The sequence below is a fragment of the Aquarana catesbeiana genome, linkage group LG10 (genome assembly GCF_042186555.1).
Source record: "Aquarana catesbeiana isolate 2022-GZ linkage group LG10, ASM4218655v1, whole genome shotgun sequence".
Taxonomy (NCBI): Eukaryota; Metazoa; Chordata; class Amphibia; order Anura; family Ranidae; genus Aquarana; species Aquarana catesbeiana.
Genome location: NC_133333.1, coordinates 157123022 through 157148265, shown reverse-complemented (window position 1 = coordinate 157148265; position 25244 = coordinate 157123022). Strand labels below are relative to the sequence as shown.

Genomic DNA, 25244 nt, shown 5'->3' with positions numbered 1-25244 from the left:
TCCTCTGTTTCCTATGCTGAACAATTAAGAAAATCTAAATTTTGTGATGTCACCAGAACACAAATAAAGGAGACACCTTCCAATAGGGACAGTAGTTCTAGTAAACCTGACTATTCTGTAACTTTCATGAGATTTCCTCTCATTTACGGTTTTGCCTTTGGGACAGGAATTAAAGTGGATGTAAAACCGATTCATGAAATTTGACTGTAGTGTTTACTTATCTCTCCCCATGTCTGGGGTCTTTTTAGTGGCTCAGTTTTTCTGTTAGACCCCTTTCACACGGGAGGCGTTTTTCAGGCGCTACAGCGCTAAAAATAGCGCCTGAAAAAAGCCTCAACTGCAAACCCAGTGTGAAAGCCGGGAGCTTTCACACTGGGGCGCTGCGCTGGCAGGGCTTCACAAAAAGTCCTGTCAGCAGCTTCTCTGCATCTGTGTAGGAGCAGTGAAATACACCGCTCCTGCCCATTGAAAACAATGGGGTAGCACCGCTAGCGGCTGAATAGCGCCTCTAAAAAACAGCACTAAAAATAGCGCTGCTTTACTGCTGACGCCTGGGGAGACTCAGTGTGAAAGGGGTCTTATCAGCATTGAAAATTCTGACAAGCTCTCCAACAACCGAGATAAAACCAGCCTGATGGGATAACACTAAGCTTAACCCTGACTCATTGCCTCTAATATCTGAATAACTGTTTCTCTCCCCCCATCTCTATGTATTTCATTGAACTGACTTGTTTCCATCTCCCATGGTGTATCTCTCCCATTTTCCTCCCTCAGGTTACATACCCCTCGGGGCAACTCCCTCATTTGTCTTAACCTATACTAGGAAATTTTCTACGAGGTTAATCCAAGGAGCTGTAAATGTTATGTGTTGATTTCCCCCTGCATTCAAAGCCTGCTCTATTGGATTGCCACTTTTATAACGTTAAAGGCTTTGCCTTGCTTGTTTCTTTCTTTTTTTTTTGTTTTGTTTTTTTTTCATCCTGCAGTTTGTCAAAATTCAGTTTTCCTGTGCCACATGTGATGTATTTTAGTTATGTCATATTTGTCAATGACTTTCTGTATGTCATTCTTTGGGAAATTTAAAAAAATATACAATAAAAAAAAACAGCTTGAAATTTGTGTCAGGGATGATGCATAGAACTAGATTAGCAGATCAGCTGTCGCACATTGTATGCCAAGAATCCACACCGAGTGGTGGAACATGAAGAGAAAATTCTAACATGATGTGCACTTACTAAATAGTCAAGAAAGTTCATCGACGGACACAGCGCCTACTTAATCTTGACCATTGGGTTATATTGCCTCCTCAGGAGTAGGACTAGGCAGAACAAAAAACACCTAGCTACGCCCATGGGCTCTCCCTCAGTATATAACCCCCTCCCTGCTCTAGATATTCAGTTTAGTAGCAAGCAGTAATAGAAGTATCAAAAACTCAATAGAGGGGTGGGTGCTGTGCCCGTCAAACTCAGAGAAATGGATTTTACGGTGCGTACATTTTCTCTTTTGTTCGATGGACACAGTGTCGCCCTAATCTTGACCATTGGGACGTCCAAAAGCAGTGCCAAAGAAAAAATGAGGGGTAGGCAAAAAAAATCCCAAGGCTAAACACAAAAGCCCTAACCAGGACACAGGATCCCCATCTGAAATAAAACATTTTAAAGGAAAAAAAAACCCTCAAGAGGGAACCCCTCTTTAAACAGCAGTCTGCAAAATCTTGCGGCAAAAAGAAGCATCCGCAGATGCCAAAATATCTACTTTAGAGAATTTGGTGAAAGTATGCATTGACGACCAAGTGGCCTCCTTGCAAACCTGTAATATTGACGCCTGATGACGGAAGGCCCAAGAAGTACTAAGCCCCCGAGTAGAATGTGCCGTGACAGGGAAAGTAGCAACCTACCCTTAATAGAATAGGCCTGAGTCACCATCTGTCTGATCCATCTGGAGATAGTAGCCGAGGAAGCAGCCAGCCCTTTCCTTGGTCCCTGTGTAAGCAAAAAAAGTGAGTCTGACCTCCGGAAGTCAGCCAACCTTGGGCATAAATTACGGACGGGGACGAAGAACCATTTTATCTCTATGGAGTACTAAATAGGGACTTACGACAGGATAATGCCACTAACTCCAAAACCCTGCGGACTGAGATAATAGCCAGCAAGAATGCCACCTTTTGAGACAACGTAGGTAAGGGAATATCCGGAATATTCTCGAATGAAGATTTCTGGAGAACCTATAGTACCAAGTTTAAATCCCACGGCAGTAAAAGGGACCGTACAGGCGGAGCCACATGCCGTACTCCTTGAATGAAGGTACGAACTAAAGAGAGTGGCTAGGGGTTGCTAAAAGAAGACTGCTAAGGCAGACACCTGGCCCTTGATGGTACTCAGGGCCAACTTATGTTTAACGCTCCGTTGAAGAAAAGCTACCAAGAAATGTACGCTTTCCACATACGATGGTATATCTTACTAGTAGTCCACATCCTCGCCGTCACCATAGTAGGGATCACTGATTCCGACAGACCTCTATCTCTCAGTACCTGGCTTTCAATGGCTAGGCCATTAAAAAGAATTACTGTAAAGCAGGATGGAAGCTCAGCCCTCGGTACAACTAGTCCTTTTTAAGAGGTAGCTTCCAAGGGATGTTTACAGCCACCAGAATGACCAGAAGACTTTCGCCCTCGGTCCTTCGCAGGCACCGCAGAAGAGGAAGGTGTTGGCCCCGCATTGGCACTAGGATGACTGCGGCGTCTACCAGAGGAACCCACGAGATTACGAGTCTTAGTTACTTCCTGTGGAACTGAACCTGCTGAAGGGGCCGACATTTGAGAAGAAAGACTACTAACCTGGTCAGCACTGACTCCAGAGTCAGACCCAGGCAACCCAATTTCCTGGATGGGGCTAGAGGGGACCTTGGGTAGTTCAGACGTCACCCGAACCTTTACAGGAATTTTACCCGCACAAGGAAACACAGGACATTTGGTACCCCCAAATGGTTCAACTCATGGACCCCCTTGATGCTCACAAAGGAGGTCCATGAATCTGGAAACCAGCAAAGATGTCCCTCCTCCCCAGCAATGGGTGAGGGCAGACCTTAAAGCTTAAGGAGACTTGTCAGTGAATCCGGAGACGCCTGCTCTAGGCTAACCAGACCAAGATTGCTTGGAACTTCCCGGGGAAGACTTGAGAGATCTGTTTTCTTTATCTGCAATCCTGGGAGCCCAGAAGAATTTCTTATGGGCTGGGAAGGCAGGCTTCCATCTGCAACGAGGCTCCTTTCCTAGATTGAGGCAGGAAGGTACTCTACCCTTAATCATGTCATGCATGGTAGCCCCAAAACAGGCGGTAGCCTTGAAAGGGCAGATCAATGAGCTTTCTTAGAGGCTTGTTTTGCCAAACATTTTTGTTCTGCCTAGTCCTACTCCTGCGGGGGTGAAATAACCCAATGGTCAAGATTAAGGAGGCGCTGTGTCCATCGATGAACGAAAGAGAAAAGTATTTGATCCCCTTCTGATTTTGTGCGTTTGCTCACTGACAAAGAAATGATCAGTCTAATTTTAATGGTAGCTTTATTTTAACAGTGAGAGATGGAACAAAAAAAATATCCAGAAAAACGCATTTAAATAAAAACAAATACATACATTGATTTGCATTTTAATAAGAGAAATAAGTATTTGACCCCTTCGCAAAACATAACTTAGTGGCAAAACCCTTGTTGATGACCTGCATGGCGGCGATCGCCAGTTCTGAGCCCACGTATAGCCGCCTCACGGCTCCGAGGCTTAGACATCCCCGGAGCTTAATCTCCTAAACATACCCAGTCAGGAGGTAAGTTTAGGAGTATTCTTATTGGTCGGCACAGTCGCATGGGCGGCACTGTCCAATTAGTACCCCCATAGCCCGTCATCTCATCGGGAAAGGAGAAGAGAGAAAGCTAAAAGGATTTTTAAGTCCCGGAGTCATGAGGCGGCTATACCGGGGCTCAGAATGGGCGATCGCAGTCCTGGCTCTGAACTGCAATCGCTGCCAACTAAAAGTGAAATGGCAGAAATGTTTCTAAGATTAGAACAATCCTTAAAAGGAGATATGGCAACTTTACATGGGGATTTGAATCAAATACTAAAAAAGTAGAAGAAACGGAGGGTAAACTGGAGTCACAAGCGGCGGAAATAATAGCGCTTAAAGAAGAGATGAAAAGGATACAGAGGGAACAGAGAAATATAATGTATAAAATTGAAGATCAGGAAAACCGCAATAGAAGGAAAACTTTAAGAATCTGGGGTTTACCCGAATCAGAGGAAGAGGAGCTACAAAATAAAATGGATAAAGTATTTGGCCCATTGCTGAGAAAAACAACAAAATGAAAAAATAAAATTCGAAAGAATACATAGAATTAGTAAACCAGTGGATATGGCAGGGGAAATCCCGAGAGACGTGATCGAGATTTCATAATTATAAAGACAAAGAACAGATCTGGGAAGGATTAAAAAGTAAAAAACCAGCAAAATATGAAGAAACTACTTTACAGGTATTCCCGGATTTGGCACCAGAAACGTTGGCAAGGAGAACAACACTTAAACCTTTACTGGAACAAATGAAGGCTTGCAATATTCAGTACTTTTGGGGCTTCCCGGCCTGTCTAATAGGCCGAAAGGAAGACCGCTCAGCAACATTAAGGACATCCCAATCCCAGAAATCCCAGGATGGTGGGAAATGCAAGAGAATAATAAATACAGAGGAACAACAATGGGAACTGGCTCCAAATAAGGGGAAAGCATCAACGAAGAAAAAAAAACAAAAAAAAAAAACAAAGGAGAACGTATAGGGGGGAAAAGAAAAGAACTATTATAGGGGGGGGGGGGGCGAGGGGAAAAGAAAGAAACAATATGAAACAGACTATAGGGGAGAGAGAGCGGGATCTGGGGGGGCACCCTCTAGCAGGGGAGCATCAGCTCGGACAGGGAAAACAGAGCTCAACCTCACAGGGAGAGAATCGAAGGGTAGGAGTGATAGCCCTCGATTCCAATGGTCATGTGGCAACCAAAATTCCCCAAAAGGAGGTGGGGGGGGGGGGGGGGGAGAAAGGGAACCTCTCACAAAAAAAAAAAAAAACGGTCTCCCATGGTCCTGTTGACTCCTCTTTGCTCATGGTACAGCCGTTAAAGCAAGTGACCCTTACAGAAGGATATAGTCAACCAGACTCAGTGGCAGAGCTGGAAGAAGGAGGTAAAGAAAGAAGGTAATACTATGAGCAAAGATGACATCACTAAAAATTTTAACGTATAACATGCGAGGGCTAAATTAATCTAAAAGTGATCTAATATCCTAAGAGAGGTCAAAAGACATGCAGTAGAGGTGGTTTTCCTATAAGAGACACACATTTCCCACGAAACAAATATAAAATTAAACTAAAAAAATATTCCCAAAATGGTATTACGTAGACTACAACAAAAAGGGCTAAAGGGGTTGCTATTGGGTTTGCCAGAGGAGTCAGGTTCTCCCTAGGGGAAAGGATGGTAGACCCTGAAGGTCGCTACCTTTTCCTGAGGGGAAAACTATGTGACATAAAATGTACGCTAGCAAATATCTATTGTCCCAACAAAAGCCCAATAAAATTTCTAAACAAAATTTTGGGAAAATTAATGGATGTTAAGAGTGATTACAGCAGGAGATTTTAATTTCTGTATGGAACGTAAGATAGATAGTACATTTAAAAAAAAAAAAGAGAGAAACAGGAAAATAGAAGACCTAACAAAAGAAATGTATGATCTACAACAGCAGCATAAAAAAGGAACGAAGCAGAGCTATATTGTACTGTTGTCCTGAAAAGAGAGGAACTAAAACAGTTGACGGAACAGGAAACAAGAAAGACATTTAATAGAATTAAAAAGGAGAGGTTTCAATGGGGGAATAAGACAGGGAAGTATTCAGCCAATATGTTAACCAGTTGCTGACTGCCACACGCCAATGTACGCCGGCACAATGGCACGGGCAGGCATAAGGGCTTACCTGTACGTCCCTGCCTGGCTCACGGGCTAGGCAAGGTCCCTCGATGCCTGCGGCGGTCGGATTACCGTCAGGAGCGATCCGAGGTGAGGGGGAGGCCAGTGATTCATGGTCACCCCCTCACAATCGCTCCTGGCGAATGAGAATCTTCCTCTGCTGCTGTAATGTAAACAGCAGCAGAGAAAGTGATGTCATCGCTCCTCGTGAAGCCTTTTCGTTCCGGTTTCCGAGGAGAGAAGACATCAAGCAAGTTTGCACCAACACTACACTTCCACTAGAACACTCTAGGCACACTTTTCACCCCCGATCACCCCCCCCCTGTAACCCATGTCACAGTGACACCAATAGCAGTTTTTTTTTTCAGATTATTGCATTGGTGTCATTTTGTGACAGTTATAAGTGGTAGGGCAGTTAGTGTTAGGCCCCTTTAGGTCTAGGGTACCCCCCTAATAAAGGTTTAACCCCATGATCACCCCCCGTCATCAGTGTCACTAAGCGATCGTTTATCTGATTGCTGTATTAGAGTCACAGGTGACGCCAGTTAGGCAAGTATTTAGGTTCGCCGTCAGCGTTTTATAGCGTCAGGGACCCCCATATACTACCTAGTAAAGGTTTTAACCCCCTGATTGCCCCCTAGTTAACCCTTTCACCAGTGATCCCCGTATAACTGTTACGGGTGACGCTAGTTTATTTTTTTATAGTGTCAGGGCAACCGCTGTTTATTACCTAATAAAGGTTTAACCCCCTAATCGCCCAGCGGGTGATATAAGTTAGGTTTTAGGGTCAGATAGGGGCTGCGTCGCCCCAGGCAGCGTCAGGTTAGTGCCAGTACCACTAACACCCACGCACGCAGCATACACCTCCCTTAGTGGTATAGTATCTGAACGGATCAATATCTGATCCGATCAGATCTATACTAGCGTCTACTGTGTTTAATTGTTACCCATTTTTTTGTTTTTAGGTACGCCATTCAGCTGCAGCGCGGATTTATTTATCTTGACAGCAACAGCGTTTGCTCCCACGATATATAAAGCCGTGACTCCAGCGCTGTCGGAGGTGATTTCACCACCACAGTTTAAAAAAAAAAAAGAGCATATATGCCGAAGCATGGGGGCAGCAGGGGCGGAGGAGCGATTTGCTCCTACCTTTTGCGGGTGGATGCCCCCATGCTTTGAGATATATATATATATAGATATATATCTATATATATATATATAGATATATATCTATATATATATATATATCTATATATTTATATTAGGCACAGGTTGCGTTAAAAAAATGTTTTATTTTTTACTATTTTTTTTTGTATTTGCTTTGCAGGTGTGGTATGTCTTACTGTTATATTGTAATGTTACTTTATTTTATTGTTAACCATCATTTGCTTAGCAGGTACGCCATTCAGTTGCAGCGCGGATTTATTCATCTTGGACAGCAACAGCATTTGCTCCCACGATACATAAAGCCGTGACTCCAGCGCTGTAGGAGGTGATTTCACCACCACAGTTAAAAAAAAAGAGCATATAAATAAGATTAAATATATGCCCAACAAGGACCAGCAATGTACTGGTATGTTGCTGGACTTTGAGTGGTTATACCAGAATGATGCCTGCAGGTTTAGGTATCATCTTTCTTTTCAGCCATTCTTTTCAGCTTTCATGTTCATGCGGCTAATTAGCCTCTAGACTGCTTTTACAAGCAGTGGGAGGGAATGACCCCCCCCCCCCACCGTATTCCATGGTTTTCTCTGGCTCTCCTGTCCCAACAGGGAACCCGAGAATGCAGCCGGTGATTCGGCCAGCTTACTATAAAGCTGATCAGAGACCGTAATGGCTCCAATCATCTCTACGGCCTAAGAAACCGGAAGCTACGAGCATTTCATGACTTAGATTTCGCCGGATGTAAACAGCGCCATTGGGAAATTGGGAAAGCATTTTATCACATCGATCTTGGTGTTGTCAGATGCTTTGAGGGCAGAGGAGAGATCTAGGGTCTAATACACCCAATTTTTTCAAAAAAAGAGTACCTGTCACTACCTATTGCTATCATAGGGGATATTTACATTCCCTGAGATAACAATAAAAATGATAAAAAAAAAAAAATATGAAAGGAACAGTTTAAAAATAAGATAGAAAAAAAATAAGAAAAAAAAAGCACCCCTGTCCCCCCCTGCTCTCGCGCAAAGGCGAACGCAAGCGTCGGTCTGGCGTCAAATGTAAACAATTGTACCATGCATGTGAGGTATCACCGCGAAGGTCAAATCGAGGGAAGTAATTTTAGCAGTAGACCTCCTCTATAAATCTAAAGTGATAACCTGTAAAGGCTTTTAAAAATGTATGTAGTTTGTCGCCACTGCACGTTTGTGCGCAATTTTAAAGCATGTCGTGTTCGGTATCCATGTACTCGGCCTTAGATCATCTTTTTTATTTCATCAAACATTTGGGCAATATAGTGTGTTTTATTGCATTAACATTAAAAAAAAAAAAAAAGTGTTTTTTCCAAAAAAAATGCGTTTGAAAAATCGCTGCGCAAATACTGTGTGAAAAAAAAAAAAAAAAGAAACACCCTCTATTTTAATCTGTAGGGCCTTTGCTTTAAAAAAAAATATATAATGTTTGGGGGTTCAAAGTAATTTTCTTGCAAAAAAAAAAAAAAAATTTTTTTTCATGTACACAAAAAGTGTCAGAAAAGGCTTTGTCTTCAAGTGGTTAGAAGAGTGGGTGACATAAGCTTCTAAATGATGTGCATAAAATGCCAGGACAGTTCAAAACCCCCTCAAATGAACCCATTTTGGAAAGTAGACACCCCAAGCTATTTGCTGAGAGGCATGTCGAGTCCATGGAATATTTTATATTGTGACACAAGTTGTGGGGAAAAAGACAATTTTTTTTTTTTTTTGCACAAAGTTGTCACGAAATGAAATATTGCTCAAACATGCTATGGGCATATGTGAAATTATACCCCAAAATATATACTGTTGCTTCTCCTGAGTACAGAGATACCACATGTGTGAGACTTTTTGGGAGCCTAGCTGCGCACGGGAACCCGAAAACCAAGCACCACCTTCAGGGTTCCTAAGGGTGTAAATTTTTGATTTCACTCCTCACTGCCTATCATAGTTTCAGAGGCCATGGAATGCCCAGATGGCACAAACCCCCTCCAAATGACCCCATTTTGGAAAGTAGACACCCCAAGCTATTTGCTGAGAGGTATGGCGAGTATTTTGCAGACCTCGCTTTTTGTCATAAAGTTTTGAAAATTGAAAAAAAAAAAAAAAAAATACATTTTTCTTTTCTCTCTTCATTTTCAAAAACAAATGAGAGCTGCAAAATACTCACCATGCCTCTCAGCAAATAGCTTGGGGTGTCTACTTTCCGAAATTGGGTCATTTGGGGGGGTTTGTGCCATCTTGGCATTTTATGGCCTTTGAAACTGTGATAGGTAGTGAGAAGTGAAATCAAAAATTTACACCCTTAGAAATCCTGAAGGCGGTGCTTGGTTTTCGGGGCTAGGCTCCCAAAAAGTCCCACACATGTGGTATCCCCGTACTCAAGAGAATCAGCAGAATGTATTCTGGGGTGCAATTCCACATATAACCATGGCATGTGTGAGCAATATATCATTTAGTGACAACTTTTTGTAAAATATTTTCTTTTGTCATTATTCAATCACTTGGTACAAAAAAATAAAATATTCAATGGGCTCAACATGCCTCTCAGCAATTTCCTTGGGGTGTCTACTTTCTAAAATGGGGTTAATGGGGGGGGGGGGGGGTGTACTGCCCTGGCATTTTAGCACCTTAAGAAATGACATAGGCAGTCAAACTAAAAGCTGTGTAAATTCCAGAAAATAATAAATTAAAGCGAGGTAGTGCCAAATTGTAAAAAGTGCTCTGGTCAGGAAGGGGGTAAAACCTTCTGGGGCTGAAGTGGTTAAAGAGGAAGAAAACAGCAAATTACATAGAGAAAATACAGGATAGTACTGGGAAAATGGTATATGCAACAAAGGAAATAACAGGCGTATTCCAGAAATACTATGGGGAACTGTACTCAGTAAAACAAAAGGGAAAGCAGGTCCCCGGATTAGAGAAGGGTGAAAAAGAAAACAAAAAGATTTCTTAAAAGATGCAAGATTAAAGGTAATACCAGAGGATAAACTAGGGGCCCTTGAAGAACCGATAACAGAAGATGATTAGTTGAGCCCTAAAAAAAAACTGCAACAGGAAAAAGTCCAGGTCCAGAAGGCAAAACTATTATAACAAGTTTAAAGAAATCTTAGTGCCTAGACTATACTCATATATGAATGGGATAGGTACAAGTTAGGAAATGAGAAGGGAAGCGTTAGCGGCCGAAATTACTATTATCCCAAAGGAAGGAAAAGATGCCACCATATGCTCAAGTTATAGGCCTATTTCATTACTAAATACTGATACAAGGCTATTTGCTAAAGTGTTGGCAAGTAGGATGAAAGCGGTAATGAACGATTTGGTGCATGCCGACCAAGTGGGATACATCCCAGGGAGGGAGGGGAGAGAATGGGGTAAGAACATTACTGTTGCTTCAAAAAATGAAAGAAGGTAGATCCCCAGGACTACTCCTCTCAATAAATGCTGAAAAGGAGTTTGATAGGGTAGACTGGGGATTTATGATGAGTACTCTGGAGGCAATGGGAATAGGCCCAAGGATGACCCATTGAATTAAGGCATTATACAACCACCCCACAGCCAGGGTAAAGATCAATGGGACATTACTACTACCTTTTGAGATGCATAATTGAACGAGACAGGGGTGCCCCCTGTCCCCTTTATTTGTTTTGTCATTGGAACCGCTCCTAGCAGGAATTAGAAAGAACCCAGATTTAAGGGGAATTAAGATAGGAGAACACAAAATAGCTGCGTACGCAGATGACATTTTGTTTTATATAGATAGGCCTAGGATAACATTACCCAACTAAAAGAAGCTATTGAGCCTTATGGAGAAATCTCAAACATTAAAATGAATCCCTCTAAATCAGAAATTCTGAACATCAACGTGAGGAAACAGGAAGAGCTGGCCCTGAAAATAGAGTTCCTATTTACATGGAAGGAAAAAGAATTGAAATACAGAGGAGTAAAAATTGCACTGGGCATAGGGACAATGCACAAGAAAATCTCTCCTGGATAGGAATAAATAAATATCATTAACCACTTCCCGCCTGGCCTATAGCAGATTGACAGCCGGGAAGTGGTTCTGTTATCCTGACTGGGCATCATATGACGTCCAGCAGAATAACATGCCGGTGTGCGCCCGCGAGGGCACAGAGTGAGGCGATCGCGAGTGCGGCATGTCAGTCTGACACGCCACATCTTCGATCGTGATAAGAAGCCTCTGTCAGAGGCTTCTTACCACGTGATCAGCTGTGACCAATCACAGCTGATCATCGTGTAAACCATCAAGTGCCGGTAAACGGCATTCCTCGGTTCGCGCTGACAGGGAGAGCCGATCCGCGGCTCTCCCCGTCAGAGGGGGGGTTCTGTGCTGATAATCAGCACATTGATTATCAGCACAGCCCCATCAGATGTGCCAAAAAGGTACCTAGTCAGTTCTCCCTCAGGATCCCCTATCAATAAAGTAACAATCAGTGCCCTACAGTAACACCTGTCAAAACATCATCAGTAACGCCAATCAGTGCCGCCCATCAGTGCCGCCAATCAGTGCCCATCAGTGCCGCCAATCAGTGCCCATCAGTGCCGCCAATCAGTGCCCATCAGTGCCGCCAATCAGTGCCCATCAGTGCCGCCAATCAGTGCCCATCAGTGCCGCCAATCAGTGCCCATCAGTGCCGCCAGTGCCGCCAATCAGTGCCCATCAGTGCCGCCTATAAACGCCGCCTACTGGTGCCCATCAGTGCTGTATATCAGTGCCATCAATTCTACATATCAGTGCCAACTCATCAGTGCCCATCAGTAAAGGAGAAAACAAAATTTTAAAACTGAAACTAAGAAAAACTTTTTTTTTTTTTTTTTCAAAAATTTCGGTCTTTTTTAGTTGGTTTAGCAAAAAATAAAAAACCCCAGTGGTTTTCAAATACCACCAAAAGAAAGCTCTATTTGTGGGAAGAAAATAACAAAAATTTAGTTTGGGTAAAGGGTGACCGCGCAATTGTCATTCAAACCGCGACAGCGCTGAAAGAAGAAAATTGTCCTGGGCAGGAAGGGACTTAAGTGCCTGGTATTGAAGTGGTTAAAATGGTAATTTTGCCAAAGATCCTGTATAAGATACAAATGTTACCAATCTCTCTCCCACAGGCCTATTTTAAATCATTAAAAACCATAGTGTCAAGGTTTATTTGGCAGAAAAAGAAGCCAAGGATAAGTTACTTAGTTTTGAATAAGGATAAACGGCAAGGAGGATTGGGGGTGCCTGATTACAAAAACTACTATAACGCAGTATTGCTTTCACGGGTGTTAGAATTGGTAAAAAAATAAGAAAGAGGAAGCTCATAAGCCTGTCTTGCGTGGTACAATACAAAGACAAATGGCACTATTTAAACGGGAACGCAAAAATCTAGCAAAAAAACTAGAACTCAATTTTAATGCAGCCTACATATCATTTCAAGATAATCCATCTCAGAGTACAAAATCTCATCTGGAAAAATCTAGATTGGAATACGATCTATTTCTCACTGAGTCAGTTGATAAATCCCTCAAACGCTCCAAACACAATTTCTACATGAATACAAACAAACCAGGTACATATTTGGCTCGGGCATTAAATTCAACTAACAAATCTTTCAAACCAATACGTTTGAAATTATCAAAAAATGTTTACACTTGTAATCCAGTTAAAATAGTCCATAAATTTCACTCACATCTCGCAACTTTATACAAGACAAACAATGAATTTAATCCTATAGAGGCTGAATCCTTCTTCTCAAAAATAACCTTACCGGAGTTATCTCAGAATCAAAAAAGCAGTTTGGATGAGCCTATAACTATAGATGAAGTTGCTAACGCCATAAAAGACCTAAAACTTAACAAAAGACCAGGCCCAGACGGCTACTCGGCTTTATACTATAAAACATTCTCAGAAATACTCTCTCCCATTCTCACTAAAACTTTTAACAAACTTCTAGATGGACATTCTTTTCAGCAAGAAACACTAATGGCAATTGTTTGTATGATCCCAAAACCCCTTTCTGATGATACTTCCTGTGTGAATTATCGGCCTATCTCTCTGTTAAACCTCGATATTAAATTATTAGCAAAAATAATAGCAAAACGCCTCAATAGCATTATAGGAAAATTAATACATAGAGATCAAGTAGGCTTCATGCCAAATAGACAGGCAGGCGATAATATACGCAGGGCAGGGTTATTGGCACATATTGCTAAAAAACGGAAAATCCCTTTATGTTTTCTATCTCTCGATATTAAGAGGGCATTTGACACAGTATCCTGGCAATATATGCAATATTCATTACAAAAATGGGGTTTTGGACCCCACTTTTTAACATGGATCAAAGCATTATATAATAAACCCAAAGCCTATATAAAATATGCTGGATACAAATCTGAAGCCTTTAATATCGAAAGAGGTACCCGACAGGGTTGCCCATTATCTCCCTTATTATTTGCCCTTATACTCAAACCCATGGCCCAATACATCAGAACAAACCAAACTATAACTGGCATTGAAGTAGGAGGTATTACACACAAATTATGTATATTTGCAGACGATATATTACTTTTTCTATCATCACCACAGGTCTCTGGTCCTGACTTAATACCAGCTCTTGATGGGTTTGCATTCCTATCCGGCCTTATGATTAATCCTAAGAAATGCCTAGTGCTTAATATTTCCCTCACAAACATGGAATTGATCCCGGCTAGGGCTGCACTCCCATTCACATGGGCAGAAAAATCAATCCCATATCTTGGAATTCATTTAACAGCATCTCATTCTGACTTATTCTCAACCAATTATCCTCCTGTATTAAGACAGATCACAAATCTAATAAAACAATGGTCGCAACTTCCTTTATCCTGGATAGGGAAGATTAATCCAATCAAAATGACTATTCTACCCAAATTGCTTTATCTATTCAGAGTCCTCCCTATTCCAATTCCTTCCTATTTTTTGAGAATAGTACAAAAAAGAGCAACTTCGTTTATATGGGGCTCTTCTAAACCACGTATACCTATACACACACTACATCTAACCAAAAATAAAGGAGGCCTGGGATACCCTAATTTTACTAACTACTACAGAGCAGCACATTTGGCCAGTCTGTCCAAATACCATGCAAAACAGGAAATCCCATTATGGGTATTTATAGAGGCTTCAGAAAATGACCCTCTATTAATATCAAATTTATTATGGCTTGATCCTAAAGACCGCTTTAAAATTCATAATCCCATAACTAAACACTTCTTATCTCTCTGGGATAAACTAAAAACCAAATATCAGTTACAATCTCCACACAATCCTCTCCTTTCGTTTATCAGAAATCCGGCCTTTTACCCGGCATGGATCTACCCAAATTCTTTTAAAGCTTGGACAACATCAGGCATTCAGACACTAAATGACTTCATAGCATCTAAATCATTCCTTTCATTCCCATCGCTTAGAGAAAAATATGATCTACCAAACTCTGAGATTTTTAGATATCTCCAAATCAAAAATTTCTATACACCATTCCTAAAGGGGGATACACCATTATCCCAATTATCCATTTTTGAATCAATCTGTACAAAAGATCCATTTGCTAAAGGTACAATTTCATCACTTTATAATCAATTATATGGAGTAGCAAATCTTAATAGACCCTCTTACATTCAGAGGTGGGAGGAGGACCTGGGACGAACTTTAGTAGACACGGACTGGTCTAACATATGGCTCACATCTAAGTCATCTTCACCCAACATCTTAGCACTGGAGACAAATTATAAAGTCCTAACTCGCTGGTACCTTGTACCCGCTAGAGTGGCAAAATATTCACCTAATACCTCAGCTCTTTGTTTTCGAGGATGCCCAGAAATAGGCACATATTTACACATATGGTGGACATGCCCAGTAATCCAAACCTTCTGGAAGGAAGTCTTCGTGATTGCATCTAAAATATTTAAAAAAATAATACAACCAGATCCATATTTAACTTTACTTAATCTAAAACCGGAATGGTTAACACTCTCTCAATTCAAACTTATGATCCAACTAATAACGGCTGCAAAACAAACAGTGGCCAAGGCATGGAAATCTCCTACATTGGTACTAGCAGAAACAATTCACAGAATGAATAATACAATGTCCCATGCTAAGATGGTAGCCATCGATCAAAATCAAATTCCAAAATTTGAAAAACTTTGGCATCCTTGGATAAAACAACAGTTCCTGTCAAACTTCAATGACTCTGTCCTGTTGCCATGGTAACAGATTAAATGACTTACAGAGACACCCATTCTAAGGCTTCAAAGAGAACTAAAAAGAATAATAAACTGACGAGCGGGACAACCTTGTGGACCATACCTCTACCTTTCAACCCTTTTTCTTCTCTTTCCTTTTCTCCACCTTACGATTAAAGCTCATTATCAGAATTTATTTGACCTATATACACTCTACTTGTAAACAATATGTATAGTAGGTATAAATCATTTAAATACCTACAAAAGTAACTAAGGAAATGATATATATCTTTAATTTAGGTTTACGTGAACCCAATGTTTAATATTTGAAATTTCATGATATTTACCTATATAAACCCTACTGTAAAACAATGAGCTTACTTTATAGATCCTTGTAAACTTACTTTATGTATCTTTATAACATTGTATACTCAATAAACTTCTTTTGACAAGGAAAAAAAAAATAAGAAAGAAAAAAGATGGGTGGAACTGGAAAACACTATTAATAATGAACCCCTGGGGAAGATTATATGGATACCAGCACAATTTAGAGGATTAAGTGAAAATACACACCAAATGACTCAGAAAGTTTTAGCAATCTGGGATCACATACAGGAAAAATGTGAATTTATCTCACCTTTAATACCACTAAGAGAAACTTATTTTTTTGCACCAGGGAAAGGGAAGTGGTTTGGGAAATGGATAAAAAAAAGGAAAATACAAAATTAAAAGATATAATGGAAAAAGGGGAAATATATACATGACAAGAACTAAAACACAAAAAAGAATTAAAGGTGATAAATGAATGGCGGTACACACAGCTGAAACATTTTGTATCTACACTGACCCAACCAATTAGATCCGGAGACAACCTATTGCCGTTTGAGCACTTATGTGCAGCAGCAGTGTTGTCTCGCAAAACGAGCACGGTTTAGGCCAAAGCGGTGTGCAGTACCCCTTTTGGCCTGAGATGGGGGGGGCACCGGAGCCTAGCAGGCCAAATGTCGCCAATCACAGGCGATCGGCGCCCTTCGGAAATGCACGTAAAGGCCCGAGGACACTTCGGCTGACCTTGGCAAATCTTGGGTGGGAAGTCTTTCCGAGGTTTGCCAAGGTCTGCCGAAGTGTCCTCGGGCCTTTTCGGCCGTTTCCGAGGCTCTCCAGCGACCCCCCCCCCCCCGCATGCGGTATTGCATCCCATTGAAGTCAATGCGGAACAAATTATTTTCGTTTCCATTGACTTCAATGGGAAAACTTGCTTTGATATGCGAGTACTTTGGATTATGAGCATACTCCTGGAACGGATTATGCTCATAATCTGAGGTTCCACTGTACGAGGAATGGGATCTCCCGGATATATAAAATATTAGTGAGAATTAAGGGTCCAGAGGTACCGTCGTTTATAGTAAAACGGGAAAGTAAATTGGGAAAGCGAGAAGATGATTTACATTTGGAAAAGATATTTAAAATGGTACACAGCACGGCAATAGACAGCAATACCATTGAAATTAATTATAAACGTATTTCAAGCAGGCATAGAACACCAGAGATAGCATACAAATACCAAAGTGATACATCAAGGTTTTGTTGGTGTGGATGCAATGCTGTGGGAGCCAAGGCCCAGATATGGTGGACATGTCCTAAAATTAAAAAAATCTGGAGAGAGGTGTTGCAAGGAATAAAAGAGATTACTAATATAGAGGTCCTGGAGGAACCGTGGAGGTGTTTGTTTCATGGGGTAGAAATGTCAATAAAGCAATATAATAAGACATTGGTACACCATCTGATGAACGCAGCAAAAAGTTTAGTCCCCCCGAGAGTGACAATAAGTGGAAAGTCCCACGATCAGAAGCTGGTGTAAAAAAAGGTGTAAAAAAAAATAAATGATATTTACAATATGGAATATCTAAGATATACTGGAGATGAGGAAATGGAAGGATTTGAAAATAAGTGGAAAATGTGAAAGGAAGCTGCTTAGCGATGGTCTTGTAGCAATGTAGCCCATTCCAGCCTTGTGGAGGTCTACAAGCTTGTCCCCAATATCCATGGACAGCTCTTTGGTCTTGGCCATGGTGGAGAGATTGGAATGTTTCTGTGGACAGGTGTCTTTTATACAGGTAACAAACTGAGATTAGATGGGAGTGCGCCTAATCTCAGCTAGTTACCTGTATATAAGACACCAGGGAGCCAGAAATCTTGCTGATAGGGGATCAAATACTTATTTAACTCATTAAAAAACACATCAATTTATGACTTCTCTGAAATGCGTTTTTCTGGATTTTTTTTTTTTTTTTTGTTATTCTGTCTCTCACTGTTAAAATAAACCTACCATTAAAATGATAGACGGATCATTTCTTTGTCAGTGGGAAAACTTACAAAATCAACATGGGATCAAATACTTTTTTCCCCTCACTGTATACAAGTAAAACTTATGTAGGGAGATTTGTTTGTTTCATCTTTGTGTATCTGAGGTTGTTCACTTCACTGGGTATATGCAAGGGTTTACATCCACTTTAAAAAGGAATCTTCCCCATTGAGGCACAGATTGCAAAGAACCTTACAGGGGTTATAACCTTCCCTTATTCCAACACAGTGTTTCTCAATTCCAGTCCTCAAGGCGAACCAAAAGGTCATGTTTTCAGGATTTCCCTCAGATGAACCGACTGTGGTAATTACAAAGGCTGCATTCACACCTGAGCGTTTCAAAGTCGCACGTTTTTACCGCAGTTTTTACTGCAATTTTGTTCAGGTCACCAATATAAAAAAGGCAGAAAAATGCCTGTAATCTGCCCCAAAGAAGCTCATGTTCTTTTTTGAGCTTAGGGCGTTTTTCAGGCATTTTGCTTCAGGTGATAAAGCGCTCAAATGTGAACAGGTGCCATTGAAATGAATGAGATTTTGCTTGTTGGGGGTTTTTCAGTCGTCTTTTTCGGGCGTTTTATGAGCTGAAAACACTCAGGTGTGAATGCAAGCAGTGAAAGTGATCAAATCACCTGTGCAAAATAAAGGAAAGTCTGAAAACATGACCTGTTGGTGCGCCTTGAGGACTGGAATTGAGAAACACTGTTCTAACCAATATCAAAAAAGTTATGCCTTTAGTTGCACCTTAAAGTGGTTCTAAAGGCTCAATGTTTTTTTACCTTCATGCTTCATGCATTCAATGCATGAAGGTAAAAAAAAACATCTGCGTGCAGCAGCTCCCCCTAATACTTACCTGAGCCCCATCCAGTGATGTGCACGAAACCCTCTGCTTTCTGTGGACTCCCCCTCCTCATTGGCTGAGACAGTAGCAGGAGCCATTGAGCCAATGAGGAGAGAAAGGGGTGGGGCCTATCTACAGCTCTGTTTGTGAATGGACACAGAGCTACAGCTCGGGAGCGAGCCTGCTCGGGTGCCTCATTGCAAGCTGCTTGCTCTGGGGGCACTGAGCAGGAGGGAGGGGACAGGAGCGCCGACGGGGGAACCCAAGAAGTGGAGGATAGGGGCTTCTCTGTGCAAATATGACATGTTTGTTATTTTTTCTAAAATACATACATACACAAAGACACACACGCCTCTATACACACACACATCCACTTGAAAAATGCCAATAAAAAACCATTAAAAATTACCCTAGCACCTATTCATACAGGTATTTCACAGCTGTTTGAGATGTTGGTGAAATGCTTTAATGGGAGTACTTGGAGTGATTTTAATTGCGATTGTTCAGACTGGAGTTGTGCTTAAAGGCTTTCTGTAAATCTCCCACATACTGTATTTTCCTTTGCATAAACTAGCATCTTTGCCTCCAATTTTAATCAATGAAAATGCAAAATACTTTCTTAATGCTCGTTACAAAACTTTTTCTTTTTTAATTCCCAAAAAAGATCACAATATGCTTAAAAATTCTTGAAAACAATTTGCAAAATTATCAAATGCTTTGAAAATGAGCATATGCTTGTCACCTGAAACCTACTGTGAACAGGCCCATACTTGGTAGCCTACCTAGGTCTACGTGGTTCCAGTAATGTCAAAAGCACTTGGATGCCATTCACAATCACAGACTCGTTATGCTCGCCATCAAACATGTTGCCAAGAAGTTGCTCAATGGCCTCTTGCCTGTAAATAAATAAATAAATGTGTACAGTAATATACAGTAACAAATCACAAAACAACGCAATACAAAAACAGAGCATACATTTAGGCACCATAAATATCCAACAAGTAAAAAGGGAACACTTGACTTCATTGTAAATTCCATACCTTTGAGTACACTACAGGACACAGGCTAGATATCTAGATATTCACAGACCCTGGGTAACCGGCCTCTACCTTAATGCAACTGGACAGTGGCAAAGCTTTGCCTGGACACACACCCTTGGAGTATCCTCATAACCCTGTCCCACACTCTGAGTCATCAGTTTTTTTTAGCAAGCAATGCTGAGTAACGTAGGAACAGAGGGGAGGGTGCCCTATGTTCTGTACTGCACTGTATTCCAATATAAACCCATAGGTAGTTCATTTGGCTGACGCGCCCAATAGGATGGTTCAAAGGGAATGCACGAGTCATCTGCTTTATTAAAACATCAAATTGCTTTATTTCTCCTTTGAACAACCACACTGGGTGCCTCTGCCAATCGAACTACCTACGGGCCCTTTTTATACGGACTCTTTCTACTACTAAGCATGGATTGAAGATGGGAGCTCCTCGTGGCTCATGACTCAGATTGGTTTATTCAGAGAGGACAAGCACAAAGGCAATGTCGGCAGCTCTGCATCTGGAAAGTGCTTTACAGCTTACTAGCCAGAACAGAGTCTGGAAAGTGGTCTACTTGGAAGCCAGTGCCTGAAGGTCACTTCAAGGCAACCTTACAACATCCAGTATATTTCGTACGCAGCACTCTAAAAGCCAGGCTAAGGATGGCCTTGCCAGATAGCTGCAATTGAAGAGACCTGCTCTAGCAGTGATGTATATAACACCCACGATTGAAGAAAAAAAATAAGGGATAAGAAAAAATGGTGCTAGCAGAATTGTAATAGTCTTCCTCCCAGGACACTAGCAAAAAAAAAAAAAAAAAAAAAAAATGAAGTGCGCTGGTAATAGGAGGGGTTACACTGGACTGGTCTACAGCTTTTTGTTTGCCAGTGTCCAATCCTCCTGCAGGCAGAAGTGTAACCCGAATGTAAAGGACTGTGTCCCCAATGGATGAAAAAAGGAAACTGAATACATTTCTAGGTGATTTGATATGCTTTATTTAGAACAGAAGAAAATTCCGCAATAAAAAAAAAAAAAAAAAAATTAAAATATCTGAAAACCTTTTTAGATCTACAGAATGAAGGCATACACACAGTACACATAATCAGAAGCACATGGTCAGCAATACCACTAAAGTAAGCTACGACATTCAACTGAGGACTATATGTATGCCAAGAAAACATTCCCCACAACCATCACAACACTATAAGCCTGAACCACTGAAACAAAGCACGACTGATCCATGCATTCTAGCTATGCATGCCAAATTCTGACCATACTTTTTGCATTGTTGTAGCAGAATTTGAGATTGGTCAGGCCAGGCAAAAATTTACAAATCAAAGCGGAGTTCCACCCATTTAAAAGTCAGCAGCTACAAAAAGTGTAGCTGCTGACTTTTAATAATCAGACACTCACCTGTCCTATGGTCCAGCGTTGCGGGTGCAGGAAGCCTTGTTCCTCTCCCCCTCCTCTCTGCGGCGCCGGCATTCTAACTGTGGGTGCCCGGCTGTGGCTTCAAAGCCAGGCACCCACTGCACATGCGCGAGCTGCGCTATGAAAGACCAGGCAATCTTCTGGGACCTGTAACATGTAACAGCAGAATGCAGGGAGGGAGGGGGGGAGTGGATCTTCCTTCTGGCGCTGCGGAGCCAGAGGAGGAAGTGGGAGCTGGGTGTCCAAAAAAATGACATGCCAAATGTCAGGGGGCCACCTGCACTTAATGCGGAAGTTCAATTTTTGGGTGGAACTCCGCTTTAAGTTAAAGGGAAAAATTGTATATAATTCCCTTACCTGCGCAAAAGTTACTAATTTTAATTTGATTCAATTATAGGGGCTTCTCGTGGTAAGGGTGATACCTTTAATATGTGAAGATTATAATAAATCGCGCACCCTACTAATATGTGAAACCATATATCAACATAATACAATTTAGTGTAATATCATAAATGACCTCTAGATGTCTCTAGTGGATTGACATGAATTAATTTCCATAAATAAACGAGCAAACTTATAAAATTATCTATAGTACTCTTAACGTGCATACAAATAAACATGTAACTGCCCCTGGATTCCTCCAATGGGTATCAAGGTTAAGAGTGCAGTACCCAAAAAAAAAAAAAATCATAAAAGTGCAGTGTCCAAAGACTTCCATCAAGTGATTTCTATAAAGTTGTATTGATGCAGCAATAAGATTACTATGGATGTTCCTCCACCAACACCTGTCACACAGCCTACTCACCAGATCTATAGGCCTCCCATTACAGGAGTCACATACAGATTATCTCACATACAGATTATCTCCCAGTGGTCGTTTGTAACGATTCAGCAAAGGAAGCTCCAAAACCAAGCTGGATCAAATCACCAGGTCTCCGGTCATGGGAAGAAAGAAACAGCCTCCCATAGTGAAATCCATATGATTTTATAAAATATAGCGCTACAATAGCACTTAAAACAAGTACAGTTTAAAACAATGAAAATGGAAGCAGGGAGGCGTATTGCACTCCTCTTGTGTTCCACTGGTGCAGAAGTGACGTATAACACACGACTACACCCAACGTATTTCGTCAGCACATCTGACATCATCAGGGGTCACGTGACCAGATACGTCACCTTCATACATATATACTGCCGCCCATCAAAGGATATCCAATGCAGTTCAATCCTTCAATTTGATGATAGGACCGGAAGGATTTACCCCCCTTAATGAGCAGGCCATTTTTTGCGATATGGCACTGCGCTGCTTTAACGGACAATTGCGCAATTGCGTAATTTTTTTCCCCACAAATAGAGCATTCTTTTGCTGGTATTTGATCACCTCTGCAGTTTTTATTTTTTGCGCTATAAACAAAAGAATAATATCTTTTACTTTTTGCTTTAATAAATATCCCCTCAAAAAAATGTAAAAAAAATCATTTCAGTTTAGGCCAATATGTATTCTACATATTTTTTGGGGAAAAAAAAAAAAAATCAAAATAAGCGTATATTGATTGGTTTGCTCAAAAGTTATAGCATCTACAAAATAGGAGATACATTTTTGGCATTTTTATTTATTTTTTTACTAGTATTAAATGGCAGTGATCAGGGATTTTTTGCGGGACTGGGACATTGCAGCGGACAGATCGGACACTTTTTTGGGACCAGTGACATATATACAGCGATCAGTGCTATAAAAATGCACTGATTACAGAATAAATGACACTGGCAGGGAAGGGGTTAACACTAGTGGTGATCAAGGGGTTAAATTTGTTCCCTGGGAGGTGATTCTAACGGTGGGGGGAGTGGACTGGCTGGAGGAAAGAGATTGCTGTTCCTGATCACTAGGAACAGACTATCTCTCGCTTCTCCCCTGACAGAACGGGGATTTGTCTTTACATTGACAGATCCCCGTTCTGGCTCTCTGTGGAGCGATTGCGGGTGGCTGCTGGATATTGCGGCCGCCGGTGACATGCACACGCATCAACAACCGCTACGGACTTAAGTTTTCTGGTAGTTGGGATTTGCAGGAACCCAGTTTCTTGGACCTGGTGCTGATGAAAAGGAGTATTAACACCAAAACCTTTTTCAAAGAAACTGACAGGAACAGCTACATCCCCACAGCCAGTTGTCATCAGCCTAAGTGGCTAGGAGGGATTCCAAAGGGTCAGTTGATGCGCATTCATCGCAATTGTGACAGTCCAGGTGACTATCTACAACTGTCTGAAATAGTCAAGCACCCAACCTTGGGAACAGATTAGCCCCTAATATTCATAACCCTTTGAAAAATGTAAGGCATGAAAAACTACAAGATAAAATAGACAAATTTAAATCATTTAGTACAGAAAGGGAATATGGTATTAAGAAATTTATTACATGTAAATCGACCCATGTAACCTATTTCATCACCTGCCCATGTGGGTTGCAGTATGTGGGGCATACTACAAGAAATTTGGGTACTAGAATCAATGAGCATCTTAACAATATAAGAAAAGGGTTCCCCAGTCTGTCAAACCATATTAGGGTATATCATAATAGGGATCCCAGTTTAGCTTCTTTCGCTTGAATATTGTGGAACCTCACTGGAGAGGGGAAAACATGACACAAAGAGCATCAAAAAATGAAACAGAGTGGATTTTTTAATTAAATACGCTTAATCCCACAGGTATTAATGTTGACATAGATTTAAATTGTTTTCTGTCTAATTATTAAGATGTAATGTAACTGAGCTGTTCCAACTGGATTTAATCATACAAGACATTTGAGTAATACCCTAAACCAACACAAGATGGTGTACCATTATTATTAGGAGTATGTATTTTTCACACCTCCACTAGAGGCAGTGTGTCGCATAGATTCTATCAAGATCCATAACATTTAAATCTAAATTTTAAATTACCAAGAATACTTTATATTGGGTTAATATAGTACAATAAAGGTAGATATTAAGTCAAATAATATAAGGCATACATTTTTAGGAGTTTTTTAATCATCAAATTGAAGGGTTGAACTGGATTGGATATCCTTTGATGGGCGGCAGTATATATGTATGGAGCCGACATATCCGGTCATTCGACCCCTGATGGCGTCAAACGTGCTAACGAAACGGGTTGGATGTGGTAGAGCACGATACGTCACTTCCGCCCCAGTGGAACACAGGTAGAGCGCAGTTGGCGTCCCTGCTTCCACTTTCATTGTTTTAACCACTTCCCGTCCAGGCCAATTCTGGCATTTCGCTCCTACATGTAAAAATTATAATTTTTTTGGTAGAAAATTACTCAGAACCCCCAATTATTATATATGTTTTTTTTAGCTGAGACCTTACGGAATAAAATGGCTGTCGTTGCAACTTTTTATGTCACATGGTATTTGCACAACAATTTTTCTAAATGCTTTTTTTTTGGGGGGGGGGGATGATTAATGAATTAAAAAAAGAAAATAAGCCCAGTTTTTTCTGTATAATGTGAAAGATGTTACGCCGAGTAAATAGATACCCAACATGTCATGCTTAAAATTGTGCACGCTCGTGGAATGGCGCCAAACTTGGGTTCGCAAAAATCTCCATAGGCAACGCTTCATTTTTTTTTTACAGGTTACCTGTTTAGAGTTAGAGAGGAGTTCTTGGTATAGAATTACTGCTCTCGCTCTAACGTTTGCGGCGCTACCTCACGTGTGGTTTGAATGCCATTTACATATGTGGGCGCGACGTACGTATGTGTTCACTTCTGCGTGCGAGCCGCTTTAATTTTTTTTTTTCTATTGTTTGTTTTATTTTCATTTTTTGATTTTTACACTTTCCCTTTAGCCACTTGCCTACCAGGCCAATTCTGACATTTCTCTCCTACATGAAAAAAATCATATTTTTTTTGCTAGAAAATTACATAGAACCCCCAAACATTATATATGTTTTTTTAGCAAAGACCCTAGAGAATACAACGGCGGTCATTGCAACTTTTTATCTCGCACGGTATTTGCGCAGCAATTTTTCAAATGCAGTTTTTTTTTTTGAAAAAAAAAAACAGTTTTGTGCTTTAAAAAAAAAACAAAACAGTAAAGTTAGCCAATGTTTTTACACAATGTGAAAGATGAAGTTACGTTGAGTAAATAGATATCCAACATGTTACGCTTCAAAATTTTACACACTCGTGGAGTAGCTCCA

General features: G+C 40.9%; 1 protein-coding gene across 4 annotated transcripts in view; it reads right to left on the bottom strand.

Moving 5' to 3' along the window:
• Positions 1-25244, bottom strand: part of PPP6R1 (protein phosphatase 6 regulatory subunit 1) — a 319943-nt gene that overhangs the window by 182211 nt on the left and 112488 nt on the right. For all 4 annotated transcript variants that reach the window (XM_073602816.1, XM_073602818.1, XM_073602817.1 and 1 more), the window contains exon 7: positions 19363-19476. In XM_073602816.1, the coding sequence (XP_073458917.1) occupies positions 19363-19476 (114 nt within the window). The remainder of the gene's footprint in view (positions 1-19362; positions 19477-25244) is intronic.